General features: G+C 35.1%; 1 protein-coding gene across 1 annotated transcript; it reads right to left on the bottom strand.

The window, feature by feature from the left end:
- Nucleotides 1-384: 384 nt before the first annotated feature.
- Nucleotides 385-6,259, bottom strand: LOC104229835 (uncharacterized). Its single transcript, XM_070152673.1, has 6 exons — nucleotides 6,110-6,259; nucleotides 5,736-6,005; nucleotides 960-1,148; nucleotides 717-874; nucleotides 512-626; nucleotides 385-447 (listed from the first exon to the last, which is right to left on the bottom strand). Exons 1-6 carry the CDS (start codon nucleotides 6,257-6,259, stop codon nucleotides 385-387), a joined length of 945 nt encoding a protein of 314 aa, XP_070008774.1.
- Between the last annotated feature and the right edge of the window lie 6,512 nt (nucleotides 6,260-12,771).

Below are 12,771 nucleotides of genomic sequence, written 5' to 3'. Positions count from 1 at the left end.
CAATTTATAACAATTTCTAACTCCGATCGAAAAGTTAACAAAATTGCCCTCGGGCCCACGTGCCCGGATTCTAAATTTTTTTTCAAAGATAAGGTTTACCCATGAGCTCACGAACTCAAATATATGATTTTCTTTTAATTCCATACCCAAAATCGTGGTCAAAATTCAAGATTATCAATTTTCTAGGTTTTCCTCAAACCTCCAAATTTCTACCCATTTACATGCTAAAATTCGCACAAAATCGATATATTTAACTCAATATAGGTGGGTTAGCTTACCTTATCATTGATGATGAAAATCCCCTAGATGGAGTCATTACAAAAGGTATTGTCGCATTACAAAAGGTCATTACAAAAGGTATTCTCGCATTAGATGGAGTCAACGTTATTCTTGGAATAAACACTTTTTCTCCAATGGATGAGAACACTCATAAGCAGCACTAGAAGTCTAAAACCAATGTTAGAATTAGAAGTGCTAAAATATATGAAACAATGGAAATAAAATAACATACCTCTAGTACACCTTCTTTCAAGGTATCAGCAGACTTTTCAACATCTTTTGTTTCCTCACGATCCCAAAGCAACAAACAAATAGAGCCAGTTCCATCAATTACTCGAACCTGAAGCCTGTATCTGATAACTTCTTTAAGTTAAAAACCTTTTTAACTTAAATTTATGTTCTAATAATCTTTAATTAAGCATAGATTACGGTCAAACCTTTTCAAAGCAGACTGATCAACACGTTCACATTTCTTGCAGTAAAATTTATTTCCAGTTTTATCAACTTTCTTTGAACATTTTTTGCACCCTACATGTGACCATCCCTTTTCAAGTTCTAAATTTACTACATTAGCAACAGTCCAGATTTGCCCTTCCTATAAAAAAGAAATCCAATATATTATATAAGATGACAGATCTATATTTGTTAGTTATGGTTTGTCTAAAGAACATTTTTCTTACCTGCATGAAATCAATTAATTCTCCAATATTTTTAACTTCCACATTTCCAACAGCCGGTTCTTCAGAAACAGAATAACTACGATGAGAAGTTGTTTGATGTAACGACCCGGCCCACACTGTGCATATATTGTCCGTTTTGGGCCTCGCCCTCACGGTTTTTTTCTCCCCCAGTCCAACTGGGGAAAAGGCCTATACACATGTAAGTTCAAGTCTTACTAATATAGCCCAGGACTCCCCCTCTATTTTCCGATGTGGGATTCCTGCGAGCTACAGTCCCATTGCCTCAGGACCTGTACTGCACTCACCCCACCAACAGGAACACAACGTCCCCGTTGTGGGTACCCACCCATCATACTAGGTGAGAGTCGGCTTTGATACCAACTGTAATGACCCGGACCACACTGTGCATATATTGTCTGCTTTGGGCCTCGCCCTCACAGTTTTGTTCTCCCCTAGTCCACCTGGGGAAAAGGCCTATACATATGTAAGTCCAAGTCTTACTAATATAGCCCAGGACTCCCCCTCTGTTTTCCGATGTGGGATTCCTGTGAGCTACAGTCGCATTGCCTCAGCACCTGTACTGCACTCAACTTGTCACGACCCCAAACCGGCCCGGTCGTGATGGCGCCTCTTGTGAAGACAAGTTCAGCCGACACAACACTCACCTTAACCCTTTAAGCATTGAGAGTCATTTTTAAGTCTTTAAATTAAACAATGTTTCATAATAAAATCCTGGAATAACAGTGCGAAATAAAATACCAGCCCGATATCGGGGTGTCACTAGTCATGAGCAACTATCAAGGTCTGAATACAACAAAAGTCTAAAAATGTACTAAATACAGTAACAACAATGAGGGGAAGGAAGCGGTGCTACGAACGTCATGCAGCCACCTTGCTAACTCTGTTGACTCCGCGGCTGAGCTATCAACACCCGCTACCGGGTTCCGATATACCTGAATCTGCACACGAGGTGCAGGGAATAATGTGAGTACTCCAACCCAGTAAGTAATAAGAGTAAATAAAGGCTGAGCAGTAGGAAACAATGAATCCACATTCACGTTAGGCTCAATAAACACAACAGGCCTTCAAATCATAATACGAATCAATCTTTCCTTTTAAAATCCAGCTTTTAGTAAAAATCATTTTGATATACTTTCCAGCAGTTTCGGTAGGGGTTCAATACCATTTAAGATAGTAATAGAGATTAAAGCCATAATCGGCCCCTCGGGCAAAACATAGTTTGTAAAACAGCCCCTCAGGCAAAACAGTAATCATAAACACTTCATAACTTAAAAATCTCAGTGGAAATAACCAATGCCAAATCAGTGATTAATTTCTGAATATCTCATAAACCCCAATTTAAATAAAAGTTGTTTTAAAACATTTGTTCAACTTTTTGACAGAGGCTCAATATAAAGATGAGTGAAAACAGTCGATAAAATCAACATATTCGATAGAAATTCACTTTAAAGAGGATTGAAATCAATAAGTCCATAAACAGGCCTCTCAGGCAAAAACATCACTCATATGCATGTATATATCTATCGCCCCTCAGGCTAGCCTCTCTGTCACTCGTGACTCAACTCTTACCAATCAGTACTCGCACTCAGCATTCACGCTCAATTGGTACCATATAGTAACCGCTCCAGCGTGCAGCCCGATCCGTATATCTCTCACAATAACTGAAATCAAAGTAACCGCTGCAGCGTGCAGCCCGATCCATGCATCGCTGTAGCGCACAGCCCGATCCATATAAATAGTCGACTGCGCTCACTGGGGGTGTGCAGACTCCGGAGGGGCTCCTACAGCCCAAGCGCTATATTGATGCGGCGCGCAACCCGATCCATATAAGTATCGTTGCGGTGTGCAGCCCGATCCATATACATATATATATACATTGCTGCGGCGTGCAGCCCGATCTATATACATATAGATATACATTGTTTCGGCGTGTAGCCCGATCCATAGATATATAATCCTCACAACTAGGCACTCGGCCTCTCTCAGTCATTAACCTCACCATCAGACTCTCAGTCTATCTCAGTCATCAATCTCACAATCAGACCCTCGGTCTATCTCAGTAAAACAGGGAACTCAACCCAAAACAATTTCCACATTTTAAGAACATAGTGATAAAGCCAGATTTGAGCAGTAAACAGGTAAAACATGACTGAGAATATGCTTTCAAACAAATAGAATGAGGAAAGATAGTAAAAATGCCCCCTCAACAAGTCGGCACAAGACCCTAACATGGCATACAACCCAAAAATATAATAATGTTAAACAATTAACTATCAAATACGCATTAAAATATTCGTTCGGGATGGATTAGGTCACAATACCCAGCGGTGCTCTACCCCACGCTCGTCATCCAGCGTGCAAGTCACCTCAAAGTAACACAACGACGTATAATCTGGGGTTTCAAACCCTTAGGACAGTATTTACAATCATTACTTACCTCGATCCGGTCCAAAATCTAGCCCGCGATGCCTCGCCCGCACGAATCGACCTCCGGATGCTCCAAATCTAGCCACAATCAGTACATAATCATTAAAATATGCTAGGGAGCGAAGACCACTCGAAAATATCCAATTTAACATCAAAATCCCGAAATTGCTCAAACCCGGCCCCCGGGCCCACGCTTCGGAATTCGACGAAACTCACAAAATCCGACAACCCATTCAACCACGAGTCCAACCATATAAAAATTACTAAATTCCGATAACAATTCGGCCTCCAAATCTAGAATTTTCGTTTTTGAAAAGTTTACAAATTTTCTCCAATTTCTTCCATTTGATTCACTAATTTTTGATGAAAATAACCATGGAATCATTAAATATAATCATTTTTGGATATAGAATACTTACCCCAATCCATATGGTAAAAATTGCTTCGAAAATCGCTTCAATCCGAGCTCCATAGCTCCAAAAATGAGAAAACTCTCGGACTGCCCGAATCATACACTATCCAGAAATTTTTGCGGTTACTGTTCACGCATTTTACTGTTCATGGGTACTGTTCATGGTACTGTATATGGGGGTACTATTCATATGACTGTACACTGATACTGTTCATGTTTACTGTGCATGGTACTATACACGGATACTGTTCACGCAGGTGCAGTTACTGTGCACACGTGCGAAAAATGCAAAAAAATGCCCAGAAAATTGCAGCAGCTTTTCTTTTCACTAAAAAGGCTCTAACTCCATCATACGAACTCGGAATTTGATGATTCTTGTTCCTATAAGTCACAAATAATAATATGAACATAGCCCTTCAGTCGAAACTCAATTCGGATCTCATTTGCTCAGTTCAATACCCATTTAGCTCGTTAAATAATTAACTCATGTTTCGTGTCAAAAACCCAATCGCGACTTGATGAAATTAGACCAAACTTTTCAGATCAGTCCTATAATTCATTATCAAAATTCCAGAAGTCTCAAAATCAAATTTCGTTCTCTAAAACTAAAAATGGACCTTTGGATTATTACATGCTTATGCTCAAAACGGCAAAAATCTTCCAAAAACTCTTCCAAAACTTATCCTAGCCTCATGAGACCCCGACCAAACATGACAACATAATTTATAACATCATTCAAACCTGTTCCAATCATCAAAACACCTCAAACAACATCAAATTATTCAAAACTCATCGAATTCAAGCCTAAGTTTTCAAAAACTTCTGAAATACACTTTCGATCAAAAACCCGAACAAACGATGTCCGAATAACCTGAAATTTTGCACACACATCAAAAATGACATAACGAAGCTACAGCAACTATCGGAATTCCATTCCGACCCTTGGATAAAAATCTCACCTATCAACCGGAATTCGCCAAAATACTAACTTTGCCAATTCAAGATAAATCCTTCCACGGATTTTCAAAATGCATTTCGATCGCGCTTCTAAGTCATAAATCACCCAACGAAACTATCCAAATCATAAAATTTCTTATCCTAGCTCATATAAAAATAAGTCAACTCTTATTCAACCTTTCAAATTCAAAGCTTTCAACTGAGACTGTTTCTTCAAATTCATTCCGATTTTTCCTGAAAACCAAAACCAACGATTTACATCAGTCATAATACGTTACACGGGGCAAGTCATGCCCGAGAACTAGCGATTAAAGTACAAAAGCTCAAAACGACCGGTTGAGTCGTTTCATTTGACTAATCCCCTTAAAGTTAACTTCACGCCCACTTCCTAATCTGCATTTATCTAAATTTGTATTAGTTCTAAATATGCTAAAAAAATATGTAATACATATATAAATTTAATATTATATATAAAAAACCTGGATATAAATTCAGCAACTTGTGGAAGATCAGGATTAATCCAAAGCTTCGAGGAATGCCAAGTATTACGCACAAAATATTTGCCTACATATAAAATTAACTTTAATTTAAAAACACACACACACAAATAGAAGTCAAATATAAATATTATGATATGAGTACCTTGAAATTTGTGAGCTCTTATGAGCTGCATAACTACTATGACACGTTGATTGGGTGATCCATCCAAGTGGGGCAAGATTTCATCTACAAATTCTCCCCAAAATATTGCTGAAATATTGTTCCTCTTATATATCAAATACACAAATTAATAATGAGAAAATAATAGTAATTGAATCTATAAATAATTCAATTCATGGTTGCAAGCGTACTCATGATCCTCAATAACTTCTCCTATGACAGCTGCCACATTTAAATGAATAGTTATAAATAAGGTGATAAAACATTCAACAAAAAATAGTGAAAGGTAAAACAATTACCGAAAGTTCATTCTCATCAATCTCAAGTTGATTTTTGAGATGCTCATAAGGCTTAAAGTTGAAGATATTCAAACTAAACTGTGGATCACTAATTTCATCCACACTCGTCCTATGAGCAAATGTCAGTTTCAATTTATGCTTGCTGGTCTTAATTTTCAGATTGTTTGGTCCAACTACAAAGTTTTTCATAACGTACAATCTCATTTCATGTATTTTTGTTTTGAAAATACGCATAAAAGCTCTTCCAATAGTTGCATGAATTCGATCTCCCTAAAATAAAAAATGTGGAAAGAAATTTAAGTTAGTAAGGCGCATAAGTTAAAGAAAATACATCACAATTCGAAAAAAATAACAACATGTAAAAAAGTATGCACCTTTTCATCTTGAATAATTAATTCAGCTGAATTAGAATTTTCTAGTTTCTCACAGTCTGGAATGTGCCATAATCTAATAACACGAACCTTCAAATTCCAACTCATTTTGGACATCGATATTTCGTTGATATAGTTATAGTTTGGATCCATACTTTTGCAGAAGTTTGTGTGGAAGCTAAATCCTAAGCAATGTAGAGAAGTCAATCCTAAAGAAAAGTTGCTTAAATAACGATTTATAAGGAAAGACTATCATAGTAAATAAATTTTTAAGTATATAAAATTCTAATATTTAAAAACGGCATGTGTAAATCAATTTGTATGTGTGAATTCTGAAGAAATGATACGAATATTTCTTTCTTTTTTTGTCATTACGAATCTTTCATTTTTTAGCTTTTGACATTTTTAAATTTTCAACGTTTTTTTGTGGTTAACCACCAAACCTTAATTTTTCTTGTCTTTTTCATTTGTCCTCTTGTTAGTTTTTTAATACTATTTCCTTTAATATAATATAAATGTAAAATAAAAAATATTTATTTAATTATTTCTTTCTTAAAAAAGAATACTTACCATAACTGAATTATACACAAAATTTAATTAAAGATACATATAATAATGTATATTGTTCGCAATAAGGTCAGATACAAAGCTTGTACTAAATATAGAATTATTATTTCAACTTAAAATTAATGTGTAAGATACAAAACGTAATTTTAATTGATTCTTTCTCAAAAAAGGATACCTACCATAATTGAATTATACACAAAATTTAATTAAAGATATCAAAACTCATATATAAAAAATGTTTATTTAATTATTTCTTTCTTAAAAAGGAATAACTACCATAACTGAATTATACACAAAATTTAATTAAATATACATATAATAATATATATTGTTCGCAAATAAGGTCCGATATAAAGCTTATACTAAATATAGAATTATTATTTCAACTTAAAATTAATATGTAAGATACAAAATAAAATTTTAATTGATTCTTTCTCAAAAAAGGATACCTACCATAATTGAATTATACACAAATTTTAATTAAAGATATCAAAACTCATAAATAAAAAATGTTTATTTAGTTATTTCTTTCTTAAAAAAGAATAACTACCACAACTGAATTATACACAAAATTTAATTAAAGATACCTATAATAATATATATTGTTCGCAAATAAGGTCAGATACAAAGTTTATACTAAATATAGAATTATTATTTCAACTTAAAATTAATGTGTAAGATACAAAACGAAATTCTAATTGATTCTTTCTCAAAAAAAGATACCTACCATAACTGAATTATACACAAATTTAATTAAAGATACCTATAGTTATAGTATATTTGTTTGCTTACTGAAAGTTGCATCCCTCTTTGTGTACGTCCAACAGATTCTCAAAAAGAGAACATTTTTAGTTTAAATGTTAAAATAATTGGCTTTGATTAATTAAAGAATGAAATTCAATTTACGGAAAATCTTGGACTACTACTTTCATTAAATATTTTTCCATTTATAACCCAAATTTTTTTTTGTTGTCTTAAAATTGTCAAGTTAATTCATTTTAGCTTGTCACTTGGCTTAACCACATGGCAAACTACTCTCCTTTTAATATAATATAGATATAGATATAGATAATTAAAGGAGTGCCCTACTTCTTCTCTTCTTCCTAATTTTTCCCTTTTTTAAAAAAGTCATTAATTTGTATCTATGATAAAACAATAAAAGTAGAAGAACAATATTGCAGAGAAAGAGAGAGAAAATTCTTATTGAATTTTGGGATCATTTACAATGGGGTAAGACCCCTCTATTTATAGGGGGAAAATGACTTAGCCACAAAGTAAAACTCTCTACAAGATAGACATTCACTCTAAATAGAATCTTATTCATAACACTCCCCCTTGAATGTCTACTCAATAAGTAATGTGCCTCGTTAAAACCTTAACTAAAATAAAACCCAATGGGAAAAAAAATCTAGAAAAGGAAAAAGAGTACACATATCTAAATATACGCCCTTTGGTTGCCTCGTTAAAAACCTTGCAAGGAAAACCCAGTGGGACAAAACCTTGTAAGAGAAAAAGAGTGCAACGCGCATTAAACTCCCCCTGATGAGAGCATCATTTCACATCCTTGAGCCTTCGCACCCCAATCTTGTGTATTAGCTTCTTGAAGGTTGACGTCGGTAGAGACTTGGTGAACAAATCAGCCATATTATCACTTGAACGAATCTGTTGCACTTTGATATCACCATTCTTTTGAAGATCATGTGTGAAAAATAACTTTGGTGAAATGTGTTTTGTCCTATCTCCTTTTATGAATCCTCCCTTCAATTGAGCTATGCATGCTGCATTGTCTTCATACAAAATCGTGGGTAGTTTGTCACATTTCAAACCACATTTGTCTCGAATATGATGTATTATAGACCTCAACCACACACACTCTCGACTTGCTTCATGAATAGCAATTATCTCGGCATGTTTAGATGAAGTAGCCACAATTGATTTCTTAGTCGATCGCCAAGATATGGCAGTGCCTCCATAGGTAAACACATAACCTGTTTGAGATCGAGCCTTGTATGGATCGGATAAATACCCAGCATCAGCATAACCAACAAGATCGGAACTGCAATTACTGTCATAAAATAAGCCCATATCGGTAGTCCCTTTTAGATACCGCAATATGTGTTTGATTCCATTCCAATGTCTCCTTGTAGGAGCAGAGCTATATCTTGCTAAGACATTAACTGAAAAAGTTATGTCAGGCCTTGTAGTATTAGCAAGATACATTAGTGCACCAATTGCACTAAGCTATGGTACTTCAAGACCAAGTAGCTCTTCATTCTTTTCTTGAGGCCGGAATGGATCCTTATTCACATCAAGTGATCGAACAACCATCGGAGTACTTAATGAATGTGATCCATCCATGTAAATCCGTTTCAATACCTTTTCTATGTAGGCAGATTGATGAATAAAAATTCCGGTTACCAAATGTTCAATTTGCAAACCAAGACATAATTTTGGCTTTCCGAGATCTTTCATCTCGAATTCCTTCTTTAAATAATCAATTGCCTTTTGGAGTTCTATAGGAGTTCCAATAAGGTTTATGTCATCAACATATATGGCAAGTACAACAAATTCCGATGTTGTTTTCTTTATAAAAACACATGGGCAAATGACATCATTTATATAGTCTTCCTTTAATAAATACTCACTAAGACGATTATACCACATTCGTCCTGATTGCTTTAGACCATACAACGATCTTTGCAATTTGATTGAAAACATTTCCCGGGACTTTGAATTATTTGCTTTAAGCTTTTTGAATCCCTCGGGAATTTTCGTGTATATCTCATTATCAAGTGAGCCATAAAGGTAAGCGGTAACCACATCCATTAAATGCATGTCAAGCTTTTCATGGACAACAAAACTAATGAGATAACGAAATATAGCATCCATAACGGGTGAATATGTCTCTTCATAATCGACACCAGGCCTTTGTAAAAATCCTTGTGCAACAAGGCATGCTTTATATCTTTGTACCTCATTTTTCTCATTTCCCTTGCGTACAAAAACCCATTTATAGCCAACAGGCTTAACACCATTAGGTGTTTGGACTACAGGCCCAAAAATTTCACGTTTTGCAAGTGAATTCAATTCTAATTAGATTGCTTCTTGCCATTTTGGCCAATCAAGTCTTTGTCGACATTCTCCAACAGATTGAGGTTCAAGATCCTCACTTTCTTACATAATGCTAGATGCAACATTATATGCAAAGACATAATCCACCACTATATCCACTCAATTCAAATTTGTCTCAATATCGATTGGATTTATTGATAGTTCCTTATTTTCTTGAGTCTCGGGCTCAGTGGTTTCCTCATGAATCTCGAAATTTATTAAATCATGGATTTCTTTATAAGATTCTTTCGTAGTGTCATTTTGATCATTTGTTTTCCTTTTTCTAGGATTTCGATCCTTAGAACCTAATGGTCTACCACATTTTAGGCGAGCTTTTGACTCATTAGCTATGACACTAGAAGATTGTCCAACAGGGACATCAATACGGATTGGAACATTCTCTGCAGGGATATGTGATTTTGTTATCCTTTTCAAATCCGTAAATGCATCTGGCATTTGATTTGCTATTCTTTGCATATGGATAATCTTTTGCACCTCTTTTTCACAAATAGAGGCACGTGGATCAAGATGAGATAATGATGAATTTTTCCACAAAATTTCCCGTTTGGTTTCACCAACTTCTCCCCCTAATTTTGGGAAAAGTGTCTCATCGAATCGACAGTCTGCAAATTGAGCAGTGAATAAATCCCCCGTTAATGTTTCAAGATAGCGAATAATGGAGGGCGATTCAAACCCAACATATATTCCTAACCTTCTTTGCGGACTCAATTTGGTGCGATATGGCGGCGCTACAAGCACATATACTGCGCATCCAAAAATTCTTAAATGGGATATATTACGTTCATGACCCAAAACTAATTGCAACGGGGAATATTTATGATAATTTGTCGGTCTGAGACGAACTAGCATTGCTGCATGCAAAATGGCATGACCCCAAACAGAAGTGGGCAGCCTCGTTTTCATGAGTAATGGTCTTGCTATCAATTGCAGACGTTTAATTAAAGACTCTACAAGACCATTTTGAGTGTGAACATGAGTTACCGGATGTTCCACTTTTATCCCAATTGATAAGCAATAATCGTTAAATGCTTGGGATGAAAACTCAGCAGCATTATCAAGTTTAATAGACTTAATTGGATTATCGAGAAATTGTGCCCGTAATCGAATTATTTGTGCCATTAATTTTGCAAACGCGAGGTTGCGACATGACAATAGGCACACATGAGACCATCTAGAAGATGCGTCTATTAAGACCATAAAATATCTAAACGACCCACTAGGTGGGTGAATAGGTCCACAAATATCCCCTTGTATACGTTCCAAAATGCAGGGGACTCAATTCCAACCTTTGTTGGTGATGGTCTATTAATTAACTTGCCTTGATAACAAGAAGTGCAAGAAAATTCATTATTTAAAAGAATCTTTAAATTCTTTAATGAATGCCCATTTGAGTTTTTTATAATTCGTCTCATCATAATTGATCCAGGGTGTCCCAATCGGTCATGCCAAAGTACAAAAGTATTGGAATCAATAACCTTTTGGTTTACGGTAGAATGTGCCTCAATTGCACTAATTCTTGTCCAATACAGGCCACAAGATAAAGATTGAAACTTCTCAATAACCCTCTTTTGGCCAGAGACATTCTTGGTAATGATGAGATATTCAATATTATTCTCATCTATTGTCTCAATATGATATCCATTTCGACGGATATCTTTAAAACTCAACAAGTTCCCTTGGACTTGGAGGAGAACATTACATTCTCTATGATAAGTATTGTTCCTTTAGGCAGAGTTATAGTAGCTCTTCCAGAGCCTTCAATTAATTTACTACTACCATAAATTGTAGTAACATCTGTCTTACACATATTTAAATGAGAGAAATATTTTTTCTCTTTGAATATTGTATGTGTCGTACATGAATCAATTAAACAAATATTTTTACAATTGAACTTTGATCCAAGTTTGCTTTGTGGAATATCTATATTTGCTTCCCATTGTTTGACATACAAAATAAATACGTGAATAAACATTAGTATTTTCACAGAAAAAGGAAAAGAAACGAAGTTAAATCAATGATAGAGATCCAACAAATATATCATTGAACAAGCACTGTTGTAGTCTTGCTTATTCCGTAATGATTGCATCATTTGAAACCAATTCAATTTGGACTTTGTCCTACTAACGTGATAATGTTCTTATTCTTTAAAAAGTAACAGTATTCATTATTCGATAAAGTAACATGATGAAAAATGAGAAGTTAACAGGATATTGATACTACTGGACAAAATAATCAACTTTGCAAATTTTGACCGATAGTATTCACAAAGAAGACAATACTCAATTCAGCGGAAACAGTAATATTTTTTTTAACCATATGCTGGAAATAATATTACCGTATTTAATTAAAACTAACTAACAGTATTGCATAAAATAAATAGTACTTATTGGTATTAATGACTACTACTCATGCAAAAAACTATGATTACATGAAGTTTATTCACTAGCTACTACGAATAGGAAATATAAAAATTAAACTACTCAATCTTCTTTAACCACAGATCCATTATCGATCAAGTGGTCTATTTTTCCATCAGGGCGCTCAAAGAAGCCTGTCACATCCAAGTGGGTGATGTCAAAATCATTGACAGAGACAAGATTGGCTTCAGGGCCTTTATTCTTTAGAGATGCTTGATAAAGCTCAACCAAATGTCTTGGTACACGACAAATATTTTTCCAATGCCCTTTTCCACCGCAACGATAACATTCAGTTTCTGAACCATTTGCCTTTGGCTTCTCATCTTTTCCTTTCCACTTTTGGTGATTATTTTTCTTCGGGGGGTGATTAACACCAGGAAAATTTCTTCCTTGTCTACGACCACGGCCATGACCACGACCACGACCACGAATAGGGCCACGACCTTTTCCACGCTTAGCATAATGGGAATACACCTCATCCACTTCAGGCAATGGTGTAGACCCAGTGGTCGATTTTCGTGATTTCTCATGAGCAAGTCATTGTTTCGC

This window comes from Nicotiana sylvestris, chromosome 1, assembly GCF_000393655.2.
Source record: "Nicotiana sylvestris chromosome 1, ASM39365v2, whole genome shotgun sequence".
NCBI classification, from domain to species: Eukaryota; Viridiplantae; Streptophyta; class Magnoliopsida; order Solanales; family Solanaceae; genus Nicotiana; species Nicotiana sylvestris.
This window is presented reverse-complemented; position numbering and strand designations above follow the sequence as displayed.

Bases quoted from the DNA above. Each gene is read 5' to 3' on its own strand.
- LOC104229835 (XM_070152673.1), bottom strand. From the start codon at position 6,259: ATGGATCCAAACTATAACTATATCAACGAAATATCGATGTCCAAAATG. The intron at 1,149-5,735 runs GTAATTGTTTTA...ACATGTGTATAG, and splicing joins TTGATGAGAATGAACTTTCG to GCCTTTTCCCCAGTTGGACT. The intron at 875-959 runs GTAAGAAAAATG...TCTTTTTTATAG, and splicing joins AATTAATTGATTTCATGCAG to GAAGGGCAAATCTGGACTGT.